This window comes from Chelon labrosus, assembly GCF_963514085.1.
Source record: "Chelon labrosus genome assembly, chromosome: 18".
NCBI lineage: Eukaryota > Metazoa > Chordata > Actinopteri > Mugiliformes > Mugilidae > Chelon > Chelon labrosus.
The window spans coordinates 14,217,783-14,241,970 of NC_140351.1; the positions used below are offsets into that span (position 1 = coordinate 14,217,783).

The 24,188-nt window shown below is 41.6% G+C and overlaps 3 protein-coding genes across 6 annotated transcripts; 2 read left to right on the forward strand and 1 right to left on the reverse strand.

Moving 5' to 3' along the window:
- Window positions 1-18: 18 nt before the first annotated feature.
- mastl (microtubule associated serine/threonine kinase-like) lies at window positions 19-6,572 on the reverse strand. Of its 3 annotated transcripts, XM_084566523.1 has the most exons (14): window positions 6,218-6,572; window positions 5,999-6,136; window positions 5,779-5,918; window positions 5,605-5,693; window positions 5,412-5,518; window positions 5,146-5,305; window positions 4,815-4,963; window positions 3,730-4,704; window positions 3,501-3,642; window positions 3,352-3,372; window positions 2,376-2,489; window positions 2,163-2,264; window positions 1,111-1,281; window positions 19-890 (listed from the first exon to the last, which is right to left on the reverse strand). In XM_084566523.1, the coding sequence occupies exons 1-13, from the start codon at window positions 6,383-6,385 to the stop codon at window positions 1,124-1,126; spliced, it is 2,463 nt and encodes an 820-aa protein (XP_084422649.1). In that variant the 5' UTR covers window positions 6,386-6,572; the 3' UTR covers window positions 19-890; window positions 1,111-1,123. The 3 variants fall into 3 exon arrangements, with proteins under 3 accessions (XP_084422649.1, XP_084422648.1, XP_084422650.1); XM_084566522.1 differs by having other exon boundaries at window positions 19-1,281; XM_084566524.1 differs by lacking the exon at window positions 3,352-3,372 and having other exon boundaries at window positions 19-1,281.
- A 392-nt stretch (window positions 6,573-6,964) lies between these two features.
- Window positions 6,965-14,607, forward strand: LOC311503175 (ATP-dependent zinc metalloprotease YME1L1-like). 2 transcript variants are annotated; one of them, XM_084565732.1, is made up of 18 exons: window positions 6,965-7,171; window positions 8,165-8,284; window positions 9,100-9,268; window positions 9,400-9,501; window positions 10,018-10,127; window positions 10,474-10,624; window positions 10,727-10,834; window positions 11,274-11,447; window positions 11,527-11,679; window positions 11,763-11,895; window positions 11,978-12,040; window positions 12,305-12,417; window positions 12,582-12,737; window positions 12,866-13,017; window positions 13,114-13,240; window positions 13,454-13,527; window positions 13,680-13,766; window positions 13,846-14,607. In XM_084565732.1, exons 1-18 carry the CDS (start codon window positions 7,136-7,138, stop codon window positions 13,984-13,986), a joined length of 2,169 nt encoding a protein of 722 aa, XP_084421858.1. In that variant the 5' UTR covers window positions 6,965-7,135; the 3' UTR covers window positions 13,987-14,607. The 2 variants fall into 2 exon arrangements, with proteins under 2 accessions (XP_084421858.1, XP_084421859.1); XM_084565733.1 differs by having other exon boundaries at window positions 10,727-10,810; window positions 13,846-14,606.
- A 197-nt stretch (window positions 14,608-14,804) lies between these two features.
- On the forward strand, window positions 14,805-22,414 carry LOC311503836 (mycolipanoate synthase-like). Its single transcript, XM_084566727.1, has 6 exons — window positions 14,805-15,289; window positions 15,369-15,522; window positions 15,605-15,765; window positions 15,855-16,058; window positions 16,144-16,325; window positions 16,918-22,414. The coding sequence occupies exons 1-6, from the start codon at window positions 15,232-15,234 to the stop codon at window positions 22,402-22,404; spliced, it is 6,246 nt and encodes a 2,081-aa protein (XP_084422853.1). The 5' UTR covers window positions 14,805-15,231; the 3' UTR covers window positions 22,405-22,414.
- The last annotated feature ends 1,774 nt before the right edge of the window (window positions 22,415-24,188 follow it).

Sequence of the window (24,188 nt, forward strand, 5' to 3'; positions counted from 1 at the left end):
ATCTAAACCATTTTGATGTTTGACAGGGAAAATTCAAAGAACATCATGTTACAAACACATTTTATTTGTATTTTCATTCTTTCATAGAGTGAAAAACACTAAATTTCAGACTAGCAAGGAAGAACAAGTATGAAAAACTGAAGTGAAATTGCATCAAAATGACAAATGACGTTAAAAGTGGCAAAACGAAAAGGATATAAAGTACTTCTCATGTCTTAAAACAATGATACTAAATGTTATCAACGAGGTTTACATATAAAATACAGTGTTGATGAATATATTAATATGTGTATCCCAGAAATTCAGGGGGCCTGCCCACCCAGTAATACAGCAGGGGAACATTACATTGATGAACAGTGCAGCAAAAAAGAAATGGCGCTAATATAACTACAGAGGAACAAAACTACCAAAATAAAAAAAGTAAGTAAATAAAGGACTCGATCAACAAATGTGCAATGAAATGCGCCAAACATAATAATAATGAACATAAATGTAGGCATTCATTTATTTAAAAAAAAAAAAACATTAATAAATATTAGATTTTTCAACCATTTTATTTATGAATTGATTCAATGTATTTTGTTTTATCAGTGTATTTATTTATGTATTACTTTCTTGAGCATTTCTCCCTTATTTATTTCCAAGAACAGATTTGTTTTTTTCGTTTTACATTTCAAACAAGTAATATCTATTTATGCCGCATTTTAAAAAAATAATTAATGGCTACGTTTGTTTTTAATATGATTTTGGCGCATTTCATTGCACATGAATTTATTTAATAATTTATTTACTTTCTTAATTTTGGCAGTTGCGTTCCTCCATATATTTGTACACAACACCATCACAATATGATAAAGCAGCAGACCAAAGGAGTAGTCAATAGCATTTTGCTGGAAGAAAAACCGATTTAAGAGATGTTAACTACATATTACAGTCATGTACTTTTAGAAGGAATTTACTCTCTACGGTTCAACTATCTGGCTGTTATGACCAGGGATTGCACATACATAAAATGATTTTTTTTGTTTTTTAAAAAGCGATGCAAGGCCAATCAAAACATCACATCGTTAACGGAATAAATTTGTGTAGTGCTTCTTTAATTAAACTCACCCAGCGAGTAACTCTACAGACTGAATCCTGACAGAGCAATGTGCTGAGCGTTGTTTCTTGCATCAAAGTAAGAGGTGTCGGTTTCATCCTCTGGCTGAGGTATGAAAGGCATCGGCTGGTTCTGCAGGTTGTCCCAGTCCAGGCCGTCAAACAGGGGATGGCGCTTGAGTTCTGGTGGAAGTTCAAAGTAAAAGAATCCCAAATTAACTTTTTTTTTTATTTTTTATTATTATTATATTAACATAGATTACACATTTTCTGTGCTACATTCATGGACATAATGTTCTGATCGCAACTAAGAATTCTAGTCTAGTCCAGTCTAGTGATAGAATTAAGATGGTTGCGCTTTTAAAAAATAAATTAAATTAAAATAACTTTTAACAGCACTCGAAAATTTGATAATTTGAATTTAGCAGTAGTATGTCACAGCTATACCTTTTTTTGTAAAATGGACAAATCTCGAAGTTCTCGCCTACAAGAAACACGGTTCCTCCTTTTTATTCTGTTACTTATCTACATCACCAAGTGCAGTAACATTAATTCAATTTGAAATTGATCTTTTATTATGATTTTAATCAGCTTAATAGTTTATCAACTCATTTGTTGAGTCATTTCTTTTTCTTTTTTAATTTTCGCACTTATGGTCCTCCATACAAAACACCATCACAACATAATAAAGCAGAAGCAGACAAAAGAAGAACTTAATTTTGCTAGTTTGATAAGACACGGGAGGCTGTGAATGGCTGACCAAATACAACCGACTGGGCCAACGACCAATCAGGGAAAAGCGAGGTATTCGGAAGGAGGTGGGTCTTAAAGAGACAGCAACTAAAATGGAGCACTTAAGAAAGAGGCGCTAGAGCAATGTAAAGTAGGAGAAACAATTCATTCAGTGTACTTTTTAAATATTATGAATGTGTAACCTATTCTATTAGACCTGAAAGTAAATATTAAACATTAATAGTGGCTCTCAGATTTTTATCAGAAAACAATTATGGGCTTTATGGAGGTTTGAGGACATAAATAAACTAAAATTTAGAAGGGGTCCTTACCCTTTAAACCAGCCCGTTTCATCATGTCCATGGTGAGCAAGGCTTCAATGGCATTCCTTGAGTTTGCAGAGAGTTCCTCCTCTCCTTCAGGCCAGGGGATATCTGAAATAATTGATAGTGAATTGACAATTAAATTAAATATGTGTTTTTTTTGGCGGTTTTATATTTCGAAGCATTTTGAGGTTGAGGTTTGGACCAGGACAACAAGCTCACCTCTGTTGAGGATATTCTGGAAGACCAGCTGAGGTGTCTCGTCGTTGAAAGGCGGCACACCTGTGAGGAACTCGAAAAGACACACGCCTAGCGCCCACCAGTCCACCATGCAATCTGTTAGGGGGCAAAAAAAGAAGTCAAATTTTCTGCATAGCTACCTTCTACCTACCTAACTTCTAAAACCTCAGTTGTACCTGTGCTTCCTGTTAGAGTGAGCACTAACTGTGGTGCAGTGGCAGAAGCAGGGACTGCGTTAGACTGAGGATGAAGGGATTCAGGCCTGGCTATAAAGTTCATATTCCTTCACTTGAAGTGATGCACACATCTCCATTCAGGCTAAAACGAATACACAGCCTAACACAGATAAATGTGTCGAATATCATAGTTTGAAAGAAGTAGTTTTGCATCTCAATATCTAAGATTTCAATTATTATAATTTTCTACGAATGAGACAGCTTCGACAGCTTCGAATCAGTGCTGTCACAGAGGATCATTCATGTCACGGACTGACTGCTCAAACGGCAGCAATCAAGCTACAGTATGGCATTGTGCAGCTGACAGGGAATCCTGCCCTCAGCCCATTATTAATGTTTGAATTAATAACAGCGTGTCAGTTCAATTATTTGATGACATTTCGCGTTTCGGCTGCCAAATGTCAACAATAATGACAGTAACAAATGAAAGAGCAGAAAAACCTGTTTGACCAGTTAAAAGAACAAGAGCCTCATCAAACTTGATTCCCAGCGCTGTTAATAATTATGTTAGCTCAATGTTAAGATCATCCATTTTTATTTTTTTTTTAAACCTCTACAATCACACACTTCAACCGCCACCCCTTTCCCTCCAATCATTGCAGAAAGAGTGGGGACAGGGAGGATGGGGATGGGGGAGGAATCAGCTCATTTCCTTTAGCGTATTAGCAGGCTGGGTGAACATGCAAGCTCCCTCGCAAAACAAAACATTATTATAAACTTACCACACTGACCACTTCCTGAAACTAAAAGAGAATGCCTGTCACAAGGACTACAGAGTCAAGCATGTCAATTTCATTACCCACCAGACAGAATTTTGCTATTTTTTTAATGCGGTGTTGTGTTCCTTAGATTAAAAAATTGCCTCTCTTACCGTGAGGTTTTCCCAAAAGAAGCTCTGGAGCCAAGTAGTCAGGGGTTCCTAAAATGGGTGCACCCTCGACGGGCAGAGCACCCCTTCGGACACTCTTTGGAGTCCTGAAAGGCGTATGAGAGGTCGACATGGGCTGAGGAGTCTGACGTGAGAAGGAAATAAAGAGTAACGTGAAAAATGGCATGTCGCAAAGGTCTTTTCTCTGTGCCGAATAAACTTGTATGCCTACCTGATAGACAGAACTGCTGGAGCTGCGTCTTTTCTGCAGCGGTGTTGCAGTGCCACTCGCCGAGTGATAAGAGCCTGTCGTGTCCATAGCCTCCACAGATCCAAAGCTAAGCCGCGACACTCCAGACACGTTGGAGCGGTTAATGGAGCTGCAGTAGCTACGGAAAGCTACAACATTTCGCGGCCTGAGGAAGGACGGGGACTGTGCCGCGCTACAGCCGAGCTCAGGACGCCGGTTGAGAAAGGAACACTGAGACTCACTTCTCTGCATCACATGACCTATTTTAGGTGTTTCAATAGTGACAGCAGAAGGAGTCTGCGGTAGTGATTCTATAATGGAGGAGTCTAAATTCCTATTGTTGCAAAGCTTTCTCTGTCGGTGTGATGCATGGCTGTCAATAATAAGAGACGTCTCATGCATAGACTCATCAGAGTCCAGACTCAAGCTCCTGCAGATGTCACTGCTCCCAGGAAGCGGTGAGGTGAAGCTCGAATGCGACACGTCTTTGGCTCCCTCGTCAAACACGTCCTCCACCGGCTCTTCCAGTTCACAGAACAGACTTTTCGCCACAGCGATGGGACTGGAGCGCTTAGGGATCCCGTCAGCGGAGGCGATTTGGATGGAGGAAAATGTTCCAGTCAGGCCAGTGTGAAACCTCGCAGTCTCTTCTGGAATCTCGTAGCACCGCTTGTAGTCTGTATTTCTCTTTTTGGCTTGAATCTCCAGTGGCTCTGGACTTTTTTCTACATCTGAAAATGTTCTCTTCACAGATGACGGTGGACAGTCGTCCCTCGCTGACTGACAAGTATCCTCCTGAGCTTTGAAAGCAGACTCCAGATTGTTGGAAGGAGATATCTTTTCTGCAAGATGCTCTTGGTTTGACGGCTTTGAAGGACTACTAGTAGCCTTAGCGGAGAGGCCTTTGTAATCACTCTGCTCTGTGTCCTTCTGCTCATTAATGGGTTCATTTTCTTTCTAGAGAAGAAAGTGAAATTTAATTGAGAAATGAGATCACTCCTAATAAAAATATAGTGTTGTTTGAGGGTCCACAAATTACACACAGTTATAAGTTCACACTCACTGACCTCATCACATTCCCACAGCGGACTGATGGCTCCTTCAGTGTCGGTGGTGCTGCCTGCACTCATCGTCTCAAACCTTTTTCTAGACTTCAGTAACGTAGGGGTGAGATTCTTTGCCAGGGTATGAGGACTGAACGCAGCGCTGTTAGGTCCTATGAAGATGAACCAAAACACTCAATGTTACAATTTTCTCAGTGTCAGGCCGTCGCCGGGAATATAAACTGTGATTGTCTAATATATGAATGATTAAACTGTCCAAGGCAAACCAGTCGTTCCACAATTTAAAAAAAAAAAAAAAAAAGCAGAGAACATCTTGGAATTTACTACAACACACCCATTTTCCAAGGGCGGAGAGCTGGAGAACACAGCTGGTCTTTTCTCTTCATCAAAGGAGAGTCAAGAGAGCTGTTCTTCTGTTTTATTTTGCTGCAGGACATGGGGCTGGACACAACAGATGCACTGCAATGGCGCTTGCCTTCTCCTGCTGGTGAATTCTGTATTTAATGGAGAAAGAAGTCATTAAGGAGCGCAAAATGTGATACGCATGAAGAATCTTAGTTGGACGTCTGTCCATGCAAAATTATACACAAATTCACTTACAAATCCAAGGGAGCTGATTAAGGAGAGGACTTGACCCGGGGTGCGGAAGTAATCGTTCTTTGGTTTGGCCAAAGATGGAGTAGTGAGGATATCCATAAGATTCAGCTCTGACAAAGACACAATACAGATAAAATAAGCAAAATATTATTAATAATAGAGGGAACTTTTTCAAGCTGAGTTGTAATTTTCATACCTCTGTCAAGCTTGACTTTAGAAAGGCCAAAGTCTGTGAGTTTGATGTGACCTTCGTTGGATATGAGCATGTTGTCAGGTTTCAGATCCCTGAACAGGCGACAAAATAAAGACGATCACTCAGTGCTATACATATTTAACAACACGTAAGGAACTACGTGTAGCATTACCGTACCTGTGGATTATACCATGACGGTGGAGGTAGTCCAAAGCCTGAGCAACTTCTGAGATGTATTTTACAGCCATGTCCTGGTCAAAATAGCCGCAGATATGAAGGAGGGATTTGACATCTCCACCAATGAGGTATTCCATTACCTGTGAACAATTCAAAATGTGAGTATTGACTTCAAAAGGGAGATCATTTACTCTTTTCTTAAGTCACTGGGTATTATTACCAGATAGATCTTGGTGGCTGTCTGCAGGGAGTAAAACAGGTGAACCACGAAGGGACTTTTGCTCAGAGCGAGTGCATCTCTCTCCGCCTTCATCTGCCCTGTCATGTTTTTATCAACCATGTCAGCTTTCTTCATCACCTACAGAGAAAACAGAGTCATTTAAAATCAAATAAAACTGTATTTAATAAGTATGAGCGATCAAAACACAAACTGACTCACCTTAATGGCATATAAACGCGCATTGCACTTCTTCCGTGCAAGGTAGACCTTGCCAAAAGCACCGCGGCTAACAGGCTTCAAAACGACAAAGTCGTCGATTGTTGGCGCTTTAGGAGCATTAGTTGATTTCTCACTTGGAAGCGCGTTGTGCTTTTCGTCTGCGTCCATGATTTAAATAATTCAAACCAAGAACTGGGTTGTGTCTGTACAAGCCAGCTAGGTCAAAGTAAACACTTGCTGCATGATAAAACGACAAGCTCGGGTTTGTTTTGAAATTTTGAATTCTACTGCTCTTTCTCGCGGGGTCCTCAGATGTAAATGTGGTTGTGTCGAGAAACCGCCTGTATGAAAAGTAGAAAACTCGCCTGTTGTGTGCTATATTATAGAGTTAGTCACTAACTTTCGTTGTTGAACCACGGTGTATATTATTATCTAAAACTTTCTTTAATTCAGTCGTTATAAATAATGGAACGATTCATGCAACGTTTTAATTTCGATCAGGCTTTGATAAACATACCTAAAATGTCAGTTGAGAAATTGTGTAATAACAGCCGCACTATTTTTTTTTATTGTGAGGCATATATTGTGGAATTACAAACACATTTCTCTTTTGTTATATACCGATAAGAATTCTTACATCAATTTTTAATGAGCGTGACGCTTATTTTCCTCAAATGATGTAACGATGCAAGTTGAACCCGGTAGTAATTCGATTTGACGTCATTTTGTAGTCCCGTTGACCTCAGATGCCAGAGATTCCGTTTGCAGTTATTAGCTAAGCTGCCGAAAGTTGTGTAACAAGAAAAATAACAAAAGGACACTGCTCCCGGGTGGACTCCTTCATTCACATCACACAGGGGACCCGTCCTCACGCATCAATTATTCAAACACCGACTCTGAATTGTTCATCAACAAAAAATGTTTTCTTTGTCGACGTCGTTTCAGCCACAGCAGGTAACCCGACTTTATAGCGGCTTGTTGACTTGGCTACCTAATAAGTGTTCGTTTGACAGCGTATTTGTTGTTTTAGTTATAAACCAACTGTTACATATGAATGGCTATTATTTGAGTTTTAGCGATACGTGTCCCAGTATATTGTTATTTATGTAATTAATTGTCTTTCGGTCAATGACATCTTAGCTAGGCTAATGTTAGCATCAGGATGTCAGCGCGAGTACCCCAGAAACAGCCCACGCTTACGTCACGTTGTCGCGGTGAGTGTTTTAAGCGAAGAGCGACATAATACGTGCAATTTCGGTTATTATTACCACCTGATAAGTCGAGATAGAGACAGGTTTATGGCGAATTAAATGGTGATAAGTCAATATTTAAGGAAGCGAAGTTGCATAACCTCCCTGCATGTTACGTGTGTGGTGTATAACAGTGTATAACATAATAGTCCTGGCTCACTGTACTATAGTGAAAGTTCAGTTAAAATCAGCAAAACTAAAACAGCTTTTAAACATTAACTTACACCGATCAGGCATGGTAACACTGGTGATCTCTTTATCATTGCACCCGGTCAGTGGGTGGGCTATATTAGACTAATATATTTGCACACTGCCAAAAATGGACACACAGTGAATATCTTGGCATCACAACTGGACCACATGGCAATAGAAGAAGGTGGCCTGCTCTGAAGAATGACATTTTCTTTTGCATTATATTGATGGCTGGGTGCCATGTTTCGCTTAGGTTGGGAACTCCCCCCCATGCTGTTGCCATTAGTGCTCTGTGCTTGGTCTGCAAAAACGTTTAGGTGGTTTTCCATATCAAAGTAATATCCACACTCCCAGAACAGGATTACATTGTAATATGATCATCAGCGTTGTCCACTTCAGCAGTTGTTGTGGCTGATGGGTGTATGTGAGTGTTACGTACCTCCATGAGTTTATGCCGTGGGCTTAAAGACTGTTCTTCACCCTCCACCCTGTTTGTGTCTCCCAGATGATAGTGCCTCTCAGCCAGCTCATCAACGCCCTCCACTCTCTGAAGAGTACAGCCACAGCTTCAGTCCAAACCCTTCACAAAGACTTCACTCCGGAGCACAGTTCCTACTTGAAAGAGGTGAGAAAGACGCCAAAGATACATATGGAGAGCCGAAGTCCCGCCCCTTCCGATTGCCTCCATGGGACCTATCTTTCGAAAAAATATGAACGGCAGTCTATGGCGAAAGATAAATTATTTTATGGTCCCGATCGACTTGTGCCTTGGATTATACATATGTTTATTTTTCAGAATAAAAAATGATTTTACATGTCAAGAATGTCACAGTTTGTCGCAAGATAGTTAAGTAAAACGCTATGGAAAATACGTAATTAAACGAACTACAAGTCCAAGTCGCTTACCTTACGTCACCACATTTTCCTTCCACTCTTCGGTTCTGTCTGCCCTTACAGTAAAAGATACAGCTAACGATGCCGGTGTCACCTCGTTTGATGCTTCTGCCTTCGTCCTGGAAAAAGACGGTAAAGCTCAACAAGGAGACAGCCATAGTTCTCTAGTGACGTACATTGTTCGAGACGAGAGATGTAGTTCACTAACCGATCTCATACAAAACCTAATGTTGTTCATCTTATTTACGTCAAATAATTTATCTCTTGACGTGAAAAATTATCTTTTAAATTCACACACATCACATGTGAAATTCATGCCACAATTCGAACGGGACCAGAAAATAATTATGATCTCTCCATAGACTGCCGTTCATATTTTTTCGAAAGATAGGTCCCATGGACCGGAAGCAGAAGGGCGGGACTTCGGCTCTCCATGGATGTATAAATTTTTTTTTAGAACATTTATAAACTCTAAAAAGCCACATACGGCGTAGTTATTGTCATATTAATTATTTTACTAATGTGTGTTCTGTTATTTCTTCATAGCCCAGCGTGAGTCTGAGGGATCTGGGCCTGTCGGATGTCAAGGTGAGTCAACTGGACGAACTGCTCAGCAGGTTACTTCCTATACCGGGGCCACAAGAACCTCCTGCTGTTCCTTCGATGTGGAGGACGAGTCACGTTTCTGCAGACAGCTTCTTTCAAAACAAGCATGGTGAGCAGCTCAGTCCAGCTTCACAGGGGCTGGGACAGTTATGATACTCAGAAACTATGAATTCACATTTGTCTGTGTGTTATATGATGAAACAGACCTGGAGTTATTTTTTTGTACCGTTGGTCCCACAGGTTTCTCACACAGAAGAGTGGGGGGTTTTGGCTCACCAGTTTTCCACAGACAACACCACAGCCCTCTTAAAGAATTTTGCTCAGAACTACAGTTTTTACCTGGTAAGAAACTGACATAGAAGCTGTGACTTAAGTCTGTGTTCGCACTGTTAGACTTAGCGCTCAGTTTAGACTCGTTAGATTATCATTTTTTTTACTGTTTTTAAGTGGCCAGTATCAGCTTTCATGATGTGAATTAGTCATGGATAGTCCTGAACTAGCACTTATGTGCAAGAGAACATGTCTTACAGAAGTAAACAAGAAGGGCACTGAAAATTGATGATAACAAAGATGAGGAGAAATGGAACCAAACATTTTAATCATCTTCTAGTTCTGGAGTTGGGAAGATCACAACAGTTTTACTGAAACAGATCTCATCTAAAATTTTAGGAGGTTGATGTAAAAGTCCCCAAAATCTGATATAACCACTCAGACTGGATGCACATTGAGGAAAAAAAACAAAAAAATATGGAAAAGATCTGAGTGTCAAAGGATAGAGGCCAATTTTGCCTGCAGACAGAACATAGCCTCACTTATAGTAAGATATTTAACTGAGTGGCATTTCTTCTTTCCTTGTAGTATGGGTCCAGAGTCGGGGTTTTAAAACACTTAAATCCAGGACCAGACGGATGGAGTCCGGTTATGACGGCCCGGTGGAATCTGAGGCCTACACGCCAGCCTTCATGAAGGTATGCTCGTTACTGCTTAGTTCAGTTTCAGATCATTTTAAGAAGTCTGATAGAAATATTGAAATCTACGGTGGCTGAGAAACCTACTGCAACTCAGGGAAACATGTGCAAAGTAAGAAAACATCTTCATTCATCTTACAACACGTGCGTTGCAAATGCAACACCAGCAGATGTATAGCTGCAAGAAGCACAAACAACAACAACAACGGGATAGATGTCTGTTGCAGTGCTTATAAATACATACAATGGCTGACTTTGAAGAACCTTTGTCTGCAGACATATGATTTTGGGGCACACAGCTAGGACTAAAAAGCTTAAATACAATCCTTGTCTTTGTTTCCCACAGGGGTTGCTCTCGAGGGAAAAGGCACCAGAGGCCCATTCTCTGGACCAAGTGGTTAAACAAAGGAACCTTCCAGAAAACCAGCAGGAGGCTTTCAAGACAGGCTTCACAGAGGGGTTCATGAGATCCCAGGCCTTCACTCAGAGAACACAAGGCATGTATTTAAAGGGAACAGTTGCGCAAGTTTTCCATTGGGTGGCAGCACCGAGTTAAAGATCTAGATAGGGCTAACTTTGTCTCCGCTCTGTTTGGACAGACTCGCTGAGGAGAACCAGGTTGATCCTGCTGGTCCTCCTACTTATCGGTATCTATGGTCTGTCGAGAACCCCGTTTCTCTCGGGTAAAGGCTCCTTTTCTGACGCTGGTTTGTTTCAGTTTTGATTCTTTCCTATGCTCACGAATTAAATCACAACTCTACATGCACACACTGCAATTGGAACAAATCCTGTTAGTGGCTACAAGGCTGTTACATAAGCCTTAAGTTTTGCTTTAAGGTTAAATATTTCATGTTATAAACAATATCCCTAATAAGACACATTGCATGTGCCATGGCGTGCATGTAGAGTTTGATTATTTTGTTGCATACTACTAATAATACTTTTACCAGCTAATTATATTTCCATGACTGTGCTGGAGCTATTTGAATAGCTGGAAGCAGTAAATGTGAAAAAGCAGCATAAATGTGGACCTTCATGTTTACATGTGTGCCACAGTAAGCATATAGAAAGCAGCAGTTGTAATGTCTCTTAATTTTAGACACTGTAAAGAAACTGTACTGAGGAGATTGTTTCTGGATTTCGCAGTGAGGTTCCGCACCACATCTGGCCTTGACTCAGCAGTCGACCCCGTCCAGATGAAGAATGTGACATTTGAGCATGTCAAAGGAGTGGAGGAGGCAAAGAATGAACTGCAAGAAGTCGTTGAGTTTCTCAAGAACCCACAGAAGTTTACCGTCTTGGGTGGCAAGCTGCCTAAAGGTAGTGTTACATGTTAAATTTCCTCTTTTTTTTACTCTCTATGACAACAGGCTAACAAATTCCTCTTGTGTTTTCTCAGGGATCCTCCTCATTGGTCCCCCGGGCACAGGAAAGACGCTGTTAGCTCGCGCCGTGGCCGGAGAAGCCGACGTTCCTTTCTACTACGCCTCCGGATCAGAGTTTGATGAGATGTTCGTGGGGGTCGGCGCGAGCCGAATCAGGAACCTTTTCAGTAAGTTTGCTTGATGAGAGAAATGAGAGTTAAAAAAAAACATCCAGACATCTACAATCTCTTTTTTTGTATGTGGTTTGCAGAAGAGGCAAAAGCTAACGCTCCCTGCGTCATCTTTATCGATGAACTGGACAGTGTGGGTGGAAAAAGAATCGAGTCTCCTATGCATCCTTACTCCAGACAAACCATCAACCAACTGCTGGCTGAAATGGACGGGTCAGTTTTATTTAAACCAAATACATTTATTAGACGAGTGCTGCAGAGAATCGTTCTCAATAAACAATTTGATGTTTTACAGATTTAAACCCAACGAAGGTGTCATCGTTATTGGTGCTACAAACTTTGCTGAAGCTTTGGATAAGTAAGTTAACTTTTCAGATACATACTTTTTTATTTACTGTCTCAACTACAGCGACAGTGATTTTCTGTGGTCCTTTCAATGATAAAACCTGACTGTTAAGCGAAATAGGGTTCTTCTCTAATATTTATTGCTATTCCATTAAAATGAAAGCATTATTTTGAGTGACTCGTGCCGTTGCGCTACTTCTGCGGAAGAACATTCATTTTACAGACATGGATACAAACTTAAAGTCTTAACTTGCTGATGATTTGCACCACTTTTCAGTGCTCTGATCAGGCCCGGGAGGTTTGACATGCAGGTGACTGTCCCTCGTCCAGATGTGAAAGGACGCACAGAAATTCTCAACTGGTACCTCTCCAAGATCAAAGTAGATTCTGGTAGGTATAGCGAGATACTTTATTCTTTGTCAATACTCATGAGAAAATGATTGCAGAAACTCTTATTATCCAAACAAAGGCTTAGAATATCTTTGTAAGCTGTTGTGTGAAGGACCCCTTTGTCTCCGATCACCTGTATAAATGCACTGTTTGTTCTTCCACAGCCATCAATGCAGAGATTATTGCCCGGGGCACAGTGGGCTTCTCGGGGGCAGAGCTCGAGAATCTGGTCAACCAGGCGGCCCTGAAGGCAGCAGTGGACGAGAAAGAGATGGTCACAATGAAGGACCTGGAGTTTGCTAAGGACAAGATCCTCATGGGTGAATGCACACAGTGCTTAGATCTGCTCTGCAGCCCTCAAAACAAATATCATAGTGTGTCGGAGATGAGAAGCGATACATGAATGGCAAGTTGTAATTGCTTCTCTTTTTTGTTCTGTTTATGTCAGGACCCGAAAGGCGAAGTGTTGAAATAGACAAGAAGAATAAGACCATCACTGCATACCACGAGTCCGGCCATGCCATCGTTGCCTATTACACCAAAGATGCAATGCCCATCAATAAGGCTACCATCATGCCTAGAGGACCAACTCTTGGCCACGTAAGAGATCTTGTCATGGTTTTACCATATGACGCTTTGCCCTTAAGATGCTTGGATTTATTTTTCTTTAACCAAATCTTAAAACGTTTCCTCCAGGTGTCCATGCTCCCAGAGAATGACCGCTGGAGTGAGACCCGAGCCCAGCTGCTGGCTCAGATGGATGTCAGCATGGGCGGCCGAGTAGCTGAGGAGCTGATCTTTGGAGATGACTACATCACCACAGGTAAAAGATTTAGTAGAACTAATTTAGTATTGTTGTTTACTATCAGAACTGTAGTGTAGTATACCTAGTATTGAATGACAAAAAAATGATAAAATCAAAACGGCCATACAGTGTTAAAATACTAAACTCCAAGTGTGAATATTTATAGTGCGTGCTCTGACTGTTTGTAAGGCATCAGTAGCGTCAACGTTTTCCTCCTATTGTGTATTTTAGGAGCCTCCAGCGACTTTGATGGCGCAACCAAAATAGCAAAAATGATGGTGACCAGGTTCGGCATGAGTGACAAGGTAAGAATTGAATGTGCCCCTGTAGAACATTTTGGTTCCCACCAGCTTTTATTCACTTTGTTACTCTTTGCGCTTAATAATCATCAGTGTTCAATGCATGAGAAGGCCCTTTGTCCATTCAACCTGAGGATGTAATTTGTGTCTTGTTGCAGCTCGGTGTCATGACCTATGGAGATGTGACCAAGCAGAGCCCCGAGACACAAGCTGCCATTGAACAAGAAGTCAGGGTTTTACTGAAGGTAAGCTTCTCCACACCACTAAAAATTTTAATGTGTTTATAACATCCGTTTTCCTGACGTATCGTTCTCCTCAATCCAGGACTCATACGACCGTGCTAAAAACATCCTGAAGACCTACAGTAAGGAGCACAAGAAGCTTGCTGATGCCCTGCTAACATACGAAACTCTGGACGCCAAAGAGATCCAGTTGGTGCTGGAGGGCAAATCACTGGACCACTAGATACCTCAGTAGACTTTTAGACTCTTCGACTATGTATATATGCAGCCGTGCAATCGAGCACAGGCCTTTTGGAGGCCTTCTATTTGATTTGTTTGTGTCAGTGAGAAGATGACACTGAGATGATTATGTTTCACCCATTATATTCATTTTTATTTCATCGGTTTTCATTTGACAGAGAGGACTATAGGTTTCATAGCCAATTTAAAGATTTCACTTTAATTGGATGAAATTAAATTCTCCATGTTTGGGCTTTCACTAAGGGCTTGTCGTCCTATAGTCTTTGTAGTAGTTTTAAACACCTGAGTTTTCTCTCCCATTTACCATATGTCTTTCTGTTTTGTTCCTTATTTATTTAAGTGCCCAAAGAGTTTTCTTTCTCAAGGTATTGGTAGGTCCTCATGTCCTGATCAAAGATCAACTGTAACTGATATCTGGGATGAGCTGTGTATATACTGTAAGCATATAAAAGGATTTGGTGCTTCTGTTTTTTCCTTTAGACTAAAGCCTCAATAAAGATTACTCTTACAAATCAGTCTTGTGAATTGTTGCCATGTTGGGACATTGCAGCAAGCTCTAAATGCAGCATTATCATATTATCACCTTATAAAACTGATATGTGTTAGCAGCCAGTTACATATTAATACAACTTAAAGATTAAGAGATTAGTGGGTTTTATTTTAGGATTTGTTCTTGGCCTCCTGAGAGATTTAGGCCGGTGATTAACTCTTACTTTATGACTCTTCTCACTGGACAGGTTGTACATTAGATTAACTACTAAATACCGATAGTCGACAGTAATTGTTCCAATACCAAAACAATCAGCTGACAGACACTGAAGGGCTCTAAATATACCGAGCAAGTGCAGGCCACTACTAGTGACACATGTAAAATGGTCTTTTAATTCATCACAATACTGCCTTGAGAATGTCTATAAATACTTGCCAGGTTTTCTTTGTCAGTCTGTGAACAAGAACAAGAGCTTATTTACTGCTGCCTTTCAATGATCTCAACCTCCAATTAGTGTATTTAGTTCCAGATGAAGCCAGCAGAGATGCAACAAGACACAACACTGTCCTATTGTGTCTTTTCTTTGACCTGGCACAGTATTTATAAAGAGTAGGGAGAACGCAGCAGCACTATTTCCTACTGAAGACAGCACTGAAGATTAAGCTTCACTATGGAGAGGCTTGAATTTTCACTTTGGCTTTTAGAATAAAGCAACTTCGTAATTAGCTAAAAGGAACAATGGACGACGCGGAGGATGACATTGCTGTTATTGGGATTGGATGCAATTTCCCCGGAGGTACGACTTCATTTTGACACATCCTCCACTTGTCAAAATATAAGGTAAATTATACTTACTATTGTAGTTTTTATTTTAGGCGAAGGGTTGGACAGTTTCTGGAGGGTTCTGCTCGAGGGAAAGAACTGTGTGGTAGATATTCCAGCAGAGAGGTTTGACACTGCGGTTTGGTTTGATGCTGATGATAGCAAACCTGGAAAGGCATATACAAACAAAGCAGCTCTTATAGAAGGGTAAGCATGAGTAAATTAAGGCGGATTATTTTATTCTCTTGACAGATAATTGATATGATGAAAGTTCTTTCTTATGTTCTAGGTTTAATGAGTTTGATTACAAGTTTTTTGGTATTACTGAAGTGGAGTCTGACTTCATGGACCCTCAGCAGAAACTCCTTCTGCAGTGTACATACAGGGCACTAGAGGATGCGGGCATTGCTATGGAAAGCATCAGTGGAAGCAGAACTGGCGTTTACATAGGTACCTCTATCACATTTAATTTAAAATCGCAAGCCCAGTTTCATGATGTACTAGTTGTAACCTACTGTGCTTTCACTGTGGTGTTGCAGGTCTGATGAACAGGGACTATGAGGTGCTCAGAAATAACTGTCCGAGTACAATAACCCACTACAACGGCACTGGGACGGCCATGAGTTTTGCTGCCAACAGAATTTCCTTCACCTTTAATCTCACCGGCCCTTCTTTTGCCATTGACAGTGCCTGTTCCTCATCTTTGGTGGCTCTACATATAGCCTGCCAGGCTATAAAGCAAGGTAATTCATATGATTTCCCAGAAACTGGGTTAATTGTTGCACAGTATTGAAAATGTCCATATTGTATAACTTCTCTTTCAAACAGGAGACTGTGAGATGGCGCTATGTGGAGGAGTTAACTGTATAATAGAGCCAAAAGTGTTTGTTGCTCTCAGCAAGGCTAAAATGATCTCACCTGAAGGAACCAGCAAACCGTTCTCCAGCAGAGCAGATGGCTATGGCAGAGGAGAGGGCTGTGGTGTAGTACTCCTGAAACCTCTGAAACACGTAGGTTTATGATTACATTGAGTGGATGTTGGTTTACTTGGTCCCTACATGTCTGAAAGTACTGTTCTATAGTGAGCCGTGGTGTGCCCCATGGTCCTATCTTGGGTCCTTTATCCTTTTCTTATTTTCTCAGCTCTCTGTCTCTTCATTCACTGATGAGCTTAAAAAACGGTTTAAATAAATGTCTGGCTGCCATAGAGGTCTGGATGGCTGACCGCTCTTTATAGTTCAGTGCAATTAAGATTGAAGAATCAGTTATCTTTGTTTCAGATAGTTTAACTCGGCAGATTGGTTCAGTCTCTTTGGTCCCTGTCCTCAGCTATACAGTATCATATCTAACATTGGATCAGGCCATGCACTTTGATCAGCACATTAACTCAGTTTACTATTGAAGACACATTGCAAGAGTTACATGATTATAGAACTGCAGCTTATAGTGTATAATCAATTTCAGAACTTATTTTCATTTGCCTCACCAAATTATCTCTCGACTATAATAAATGCACTTCACCTACAGTCATTTCATGTAATGTGAATGCCTAATGTTGTGGTAGTAGCTACCCTGCTAATGGTGCGATTTTTCTATTCAAAGGCCATAAAAGATTGCAACAAAATATGGGGCATCATCAGCAAAACAGCAGTCAACCAAGATGGGCACTCTGTCTCTCCAATCACCAAACCCTCCATGACACAACAAGAGGAGCTGCTGCACAGAACCTACTCGGAATATGACATTGCAAGTGTCCAGTACATTGAGGCGCATGGGACTGGGACCCCTGTTGGAGACCCGACAGAGGCAGGAAGCATCTCGAACGTCATTGCTGAAGCCAGACCTCCTTGTTCGGATACACTGATGATTGGGTCTTTGAAGGGCAATATCGGACACACAGAATCTGCAGCTGGAGTTGCTGGACTCATCAAGGTACTCCTAATGATGAAGCATGAGACCATTGTCCCCACAGTCTTCTACTCAGAAGACAGTGCCAGTATAGATGTAAAAGCCTTGAATTTAAATATTCCAACTAAAGCTGAGAAGTGGAAAACAAATGGGCCACGAGAAAGGGTAGCAGGGATCAACAGCTTTGGGTTTGGCGGTACAAATGCTCACGTGATTTTAAGAGAGTATAACCATATCTCGGTTCCAACACAGATACCAAAAAGTTGTCCGAGACTCTTTGTAATATCCGCAGCCTCTGAGAAATCACTCATCCTGTCCATCACCGACACCCATCAAAAACTTAGTAGTAAGCAAACAGTTGACTTGCAGGCACTCCTGTACACCTCAGCATGTGGAAGGAGTCATTACAAGCAAAAATATAGGAAAGCCTTCCCAACATCTACCCTCTCAGATTTAGAGCGACAGCTGACATCTGCACTGAAGACAAAGGTTGCACCATCAAGGTCTGACATGCAGGTGGTCTTTGTGTTTTGTGGAAACGGTGTCGCCTATAAGGGGATGTGCAGCCGGCTAATGAGAGAGTTTCCTGTCTTTCGAGATAAGGTCAGGGAGGTCGAGAATCTTGGCCGGAGTCACAATACCACTATCAGCATCAGTAAATGGATTGCTGGTGAATACGCTAATTACGATTTCAGCAAGCCAAGTGTTGTTCAGCCTCTTCTTTTTGCGATTCAGATCGGCATTGCTGCTCTCCTGAAGCACTGGGGTGTTAAACCCAATGCCATGCTTGGTCACTCTGTTGGCGAGGTTGCTGCCGCTCACTGTTCCGGCCTCTTGTCTCTTAAGGATGCTGTGAAAGTGTTGCACCACCGAAGTGCTCTCCAGAGCAAAGTCACAGGGGGGAAAATGCTTGTGGTTGGCAATGTGGCTGTGGAAGAGGTAGTAAAAATTATGTTAACGATTCCAGGAAAAATTTGTGTAGCTGCTTTCAACAGCCCTCTTTCGTGCACGCTATCAGGAGAAGCAGATGCTATACACATCCTCCGAGAGATGCTCAAGAGTATGTTCACAGATAAAAATCTCTTCCTCCATGTCTTAGATGTTCCAGCAGCATACCATAGCCATGTAATGGATCCAATATTGGACGACATTGTAACAAGTATAGACCATTTAGATGCCAACAATTTGGAGTGCAAACTGTTTTCAACAGTAACCGGAGCCATGAGCTCAGATGGTGATTTCTGCAGTGGTATGTACTGGGCAAAGAACATCCGAGAGCCTGTTTTATTTGAACAAACGCTTCGTGCTGCCACCAAACACAAGTCCAAAGGAAATGTGGTCTTTGTAGAGATTGGACCTCGTAGGGCTCTCCAAAGGAACATACATGAGACTCTGGGAAGTGATACCATTGTTCTTTCTTCTGTCCAACCAGAGAGAGATTGTGACACCATCCTCTCGACAGTGGCAAAATTATTTGAGCTTGGTGTCAATGTTGACTGGCATAAGCTCTATAGCTGTGATAGAGACTGTGAGACATTGCCCACAGCTCTTCCGGTCTATCAGTTTGACAACACAAAGCAAGAACTGAATTTCGAAGCTTTGAGAAAAAGCGATGAATTGCCTCCCTATTCTTCTCATACACTCATATCTGAAATAAAGGCGGATAACAAAGAGTTTGTGTGCAACCTCTCACTACAGACTGCATCATATCTGTGGGAGCATAAGAACAACGGCATTTCCATTGTACCAGGCGCGTTTTATGTTGAATTAGCATTTGCCTCAGTCATGGCTAGTTTGATACCAAAGAAACCAGTTACTCTGCTCCATCTCAGTGTTAGATTCGACAACGTGCTCACACTCAACTCACGATGTCAGCAGCTGAAAGTGATACTGGAACATGCAGAGAACAAGGCCTCGTTTAAAATCCAGTCATCTGTCGCAACACATGCCTCTGGCACATACACGTGTGCAGATGGGAAGCTACCATCAGAGGAATCAACCATTTGTCTTGACGTGATCTCCCAAAGGTGCAAGTTGGTTATGACGAGAAAGGAGATTTATTCAATTCTTTCTCAGGCAGGATTTGAGTATGGTCCTCTTTTCAAACAGCTCGATGATGTGCATTTTGGGAATGAATTCAAAGAAGCAATAGCAGTGATTCAGGTCCCTGGTGAACTTCTGAAATATCTTCATGACTATTTCATTCATCCTGTGGTGCTGGACTATTTTCTGCAAATGACTGCTGTGGTAGCAATGGGAGAGCTAACAGCCAAACCAGGGTTCCCTTCAGGTGTTGGGGGTATAGCTTTATCAGGACCACTGCAGGAGGAAATGGTCATGTACTTGCGAGCTACTCAAGAGACACCAAACTTCCTGGATGTATGTGGCTGCTTTTCCACAACAGAGGGGAGAGTATTGGTGGAACTCAAGAGGGTGAGGATAACATTTTTGGGCTCAAATGGGCCTCAGTCACTGTTCTTCCACAATGAAATTGTTGCAATTGCCCATAAGAGAGACTTACAAAATTGCCAAATAAAAGCAATTGTTTTTGAAGATAAGCTCTCCATTGCTAAAAGACTTAGGGCATATATATGCCCAGAGTCAGTCTTTGTGGAGAATAAAGAGCACTGGAAGAAAGATCAAGTTCGAGATTTAGTTTTCCACTTACTAATCAACAATGTGGATTTGGAGAATGTTCTCTTCATTTGGGGTGTAGAGGACCTGACTCACTTGTCATCTGAGAAGATGCTGGACTACTCGGTGACTTGCTGTGAGATATTTCGCCAGATTGTTGTAGCCGTGAAGGAGAGTAAACGCTCATGTGCTGTCCGCGTCATAACTTACAGAGCTACAGAAACAACCGTGGACCACGTCAGTCCTGGTTTCGTGCTTTCTGGCATGACGAGGTCTTGTGCGGCAGAGTTGGCGGGTCTTTCTTTTCAGCTGATCGACCTTGCTTCTGTGACCAGTGAAGACATTCAAACACTGGCTCAGGTAATAATCACCTGCAAACAACAAGAGGTCAGGATCAGTAAAGGACAGGCATCGGCAACAAGAATAGTGCGGACCCTGATGAATGACAAGGCTTTACGGGAAGGTGATATGAACACTGTGTTTGTGAGAGACTTTGCCCTACAGACTACAGATCCGTACAGAATGTCTCACTTGTCTGCTATTCCTTCTAACCCTAATGGCAATCCTGTCCAAGAGAAGTCAGTTGAAATTCAGCTAACCAATGTATGTGTGCATTCATCAGATTACTTCCCTGTGAGCCCTTCCCATCTTAACTTTGGCAGGACAATGTATTGGAATGAGTACACGTCACAGAATCATAAGCTTCTTGCTTTAGATTTCAGTGGCGTTGTCTCAGCTGTTGGGAAAGGTGTCAATAATCTAAGAGTGGGAGACCATATTGCTTCCTGTTATCCAGTTCCTGCCACCTCAAAGATTGTAATTCCTGAAGCAGTGTGCTACACCACCAAGACACTCCCATTTCTAAAAGAGACTCCATGTGTGTCCTACTTCATACTGGCATGGGAGATCTTGCAGAGGATGCTGTCTAAAGTCAAAAAACAGTACAGAAAGATGTCTATTATCGCCTCGGACTCAGCTTCTGCTCTGATAAAAGTTTTGGCTCTCACAGCAAGCAGGTCAGGCTGGAATGTGTCTTCTCAGCCACCTTTCGCAGGGGAACCTCCACATTTTGATGAGAGTTGTGCGTTTGTTTTTCTGCCACCGTTTGATCACTCTTGGAGGAATTTCTATGATGGTGGTGGCATTGAGAAACACATTATTTTTGTGTGTAGCAGTCACATGTCATCCTCGGTCTCAACAAGCATGCTTGCACCAGAGACTGAACACATTCTTGTACATAAGCTTGACGTGGCTGATGTTCTCCAGAGGGCTAATCTACAAGCACAGAACCAGATTATCCTCAACTGGATAATCTCATTAGGTTTCAATATGTTATCTCTACCTCTGAAGAAGGAGTTGTATCAGTTGTCAAGCATGAAAGAGCCTCAGTGTGAGTCTTATTTCACAGCAAAGACAGTGCAGCAAGTTGTTTTAGACCACAGAGAGTTGGATTGTCCAGTATCTGACATCCCTCTGCTCTCAAGGCCCGGACGGCTCTTTAAACAAGGTTGTGTTTATATTGTGACCGGAGGGCTCTCTGGTTTAGGACTTGAGACGGTTAAGTTCATTGCTCACAATGGGGGAGGCTGTATTGCAACACTATCAAGAAGTATTCCATCTGATGAAATGCAGTCTGAAATGGGTCTCCTTCAGAAAAGATACAGGGTCGCTATCATGACTGTTCAGTGTGATGTTTCTGTGTCGATGCAAGTGATGGATGCAATCTCAAAACTTGTACAAAGATTCCCCTCTTGTCCAATCAGAGGAGTGTTTCACAGTGCTGCAGTGTTGCATGATGCACTGACTGACTCTCTTGATGAGTCTCTATTCAGAAAGGTGCTGCAGCCCAAAGTCAGCGGCGCTATAAACCTTCACCGAGCAACACTTCACAACAAACTTGATTTCTTTGTGTGCTATTCTTCCATCTCGTCGTTCATAGGCAACGCCTCACAGTGCAACTATGCAGCAGCCAATTCTTTTCTCGACATGTTCTGTCACTATCGGAGAAACACTGGTCTCGCCGGACAGTCCATCAACTGGGGTCCTTTGAACCTTGGCCTGCTGCTGAACAAAGACCATTTCCAAAACTTCTTAGAAGCAAAAGGAATGATGATAATGGAGGTTTGCGAGGTTCACGAGGCACTTAAACAGTGTCTTTTGATGAACAGACCGCAACAGGTTATTTGCAAATTCAACTACAAGAATCTTAAGATTCACGTTCTTTCACAAAATGCATCTCTCAGAGAGCGACTGTCAGCTTTAGTGGAAGCAGAGCTCCAAGACGAAACACAAAATGAGCCCAAAGTTCAGCATGTGTCTTCCACACATGAAAGTGTGAAGACAATAGTCAGTGACATAACAAATGTAAGTGTAGATGAACTGGATGATGACTCCACTCTGAGTGCTCTGGGCATCGACTCGATGTTAGCCATGACACTGCAGAACAAGATTTTCCAGGAGACAGGAGTAAATGTACCTTTAGTTGTAATACTGGACCCCAACAGTACGCTGGCCAATTTACTAACTGCTGTATTGAACAATGGATAATTTCACTGTACAGGAACTGTCGTCATCAGTGCGGTATTTCTACATATTTTAAGAACTAAACGTTGGACAGATTGAAGTTGTACATTAAATAAAAATAAAAGTGCATGATCTTGTCTTGTTACAGAACACCTCATTAATAAATAATACTTTCATTTACTTTTTTTTTTTTTAATTTAGAAAACAGTCCATGACATTATCTCAGGTCCGTTATATCCATGGTAAATGATATATGACTTTGACACAGAGCCAAGATGGAAACATGGAAGATGGGCCTTCTACTTATTCACAAACTAAATTCCATTTTGTTAGTAACAGCAAAGAAAACAGTGGAACAAATGTACTCCAAACTAAATTAATATACACTATAAATTTGAAAAATTTCCAGTGTTTTTCAGCTTTTCAGTGTTCAGTTGTTCCATGATTGTCACAAAGGGTTGTGGGGAATGGAGGTGTGGACCCAGATGCAGGACTTCAGAGGAAGATAGATAGATACTTTATTAATCCCGAGGGAAATTCAAGCATCCAGTAGCAGTTGCATACATTGAACATAAAATACAAAAGCTATATAAAAAATAGAAAGTGACTAGAAATAAAATGTTTATACAACTATAAACTATGTTAAAAATATAAAGTGACCTGTTAGAAATATAAAGTGACCAGTAGAAGTAGAAGTTTTTTATATATATATATATATATATATATATATAAATATGAGAGCTACAAATGGGAAAAAATGAATGAAAATCACAGTCACCAGATGTAGCAGAGGTAGACAGACATGGTAATGACAGAGTGTCCAGTAAGTAGGTGCAAAAAGATATGTCCATTGTCTATTGTGTCTCCTGCCATCACTGAGAGCTGTTGTACAGCCTGATGGCCAGGGGGACGAAAGAGTTTTTCAGTATGTTGGTGGAGCAGGATTGAGACAGCAGCCTGCCACTGAACACACTCCTCTGCCTGATGAAGGTGTTGTGCAGAGGGTGGTGGGCGTTGTCCAGTATGGACAGCAGTTTGTCCAGGGTCCTTCTCTCTGCCACTGTCACCAGAGAGTCCAGCTCTGTGCCCACCACTGAGCCAGCCCTCCTCACCAGTCTGTCCAGTCGAGCAGCGTCCCTCTTCTTGCTGCTTCCTCCCCAGCAAACCACAGCATAGAAGAGGACGCTGGCCACCACAGACTGGTAAAACATCTGCAGCAGTTTTTTGCAGACGTTGAAGGACGCCAGCCTTCTCAGGAAGTACAGACGGCTCTGTCCTTTCCTGTGGATTGTGTCCATGTTTGTTGTCAGGGAATTTAATACAAAAACAAACTTACAAAAACTAAGGTCGCTGCTGACGTGGCAGGAAATCCAAAGAACAAACAAAAATCAAAAACACTATGAAACTATGACGTGGCATGAAAAACTCTAACATGAACAAAAGCTATGGCAAGATACATGGACAACGTGAAACACTACGACGTGGAAACAAGCAGTAACAAGCAGTAAGACGCGACAGGGACAAAGGGGAAGACAGGGCTATAAATACACACGAGGAGCAGGGGTGACGAGACACAGGTGAAGCAAAGCAAGAATTAACAAAAGGTGAAACCAATGATCTAATCAAAAGAAAACATGGAGTAACAAAACAGGAAGTCGAGAACTTAGCAAAATAAAACAGGAAACAGAAAAAAATAAACACTAACCATGACTATGAAAACCAAGAACTTAACAAAATACAATAAACAAAAACACAAGAAACTAAACCATGATGGAAACCATGACAGAAACGAAAGACATGACGGACAA

Excerpts from the sequence above, each read along its gene's own strand:
- LOC311503175 (XM_084565732.1), top strand. The coding sequence starts at position 7,136 with ATGTTTTCTTTGTCGACGTCGTTTCAGCCACAGCAG. Across the intron at positions 12,041-12,304 it reads TTTGCTGAAGCTTTGGATAA|TGCTCTGATCAGGCCCGGGA; the intron begins GTAAGTTAACTT and ends ACCACTTTTCAG. Across the intron at positions 12,738-12,865 it reads TAAGGACAAGATCCTCATGG|GACCCGAAAGGCGAAGTGTT; the intron begins GTGAATGCACAC and ends TGTTTATGTCAG.
- LOC311503836 (XM_084566727.1), top strand. The coding sequence starts at position 15,232 with ATGGACGACGCGGAGGATGACATTGCTGTTATTGGGATTGGATGCAAT. Across the intron at positions 15,766-15,854 it reads CAGAACTGGCGTTTACATAG|GTCTGATGAACAGGGACTAT; the intron begins GTACCTCTATCA and ends GTGGTGTTGCAG. Across the intron at positions 16,059-16,143 it reads CTGCCAGGCTATAAAGCAAG|GAGACTGTGAGATGGCGCTA; the intron begins GTAATTCATATG and ends TCTTTCAAACAG.
- mastl (XM_084566523.1), bottom strand. The coding sequence starts at position 6,385 with ATGGACGCAGACGAAAAGCACAACGCGCTTCCAAGTGAGAAATCAACT. Across the intron at positions 6,137-6,217 it reads CGCGTTTATATGCCATTAAG|GTGATGAAGAAAGCTGACAT; the intron begins GTGAGTCAGTTT and ends TTTTCTCTGTAG. Across the intron at positions 5,694-5,778 it reads CGTCATGGTATAATCCACAG|GGATCTGAAACCTGACAACA; the intron begins GTACGGTAATGC and ends TCGCCTGTTCAG.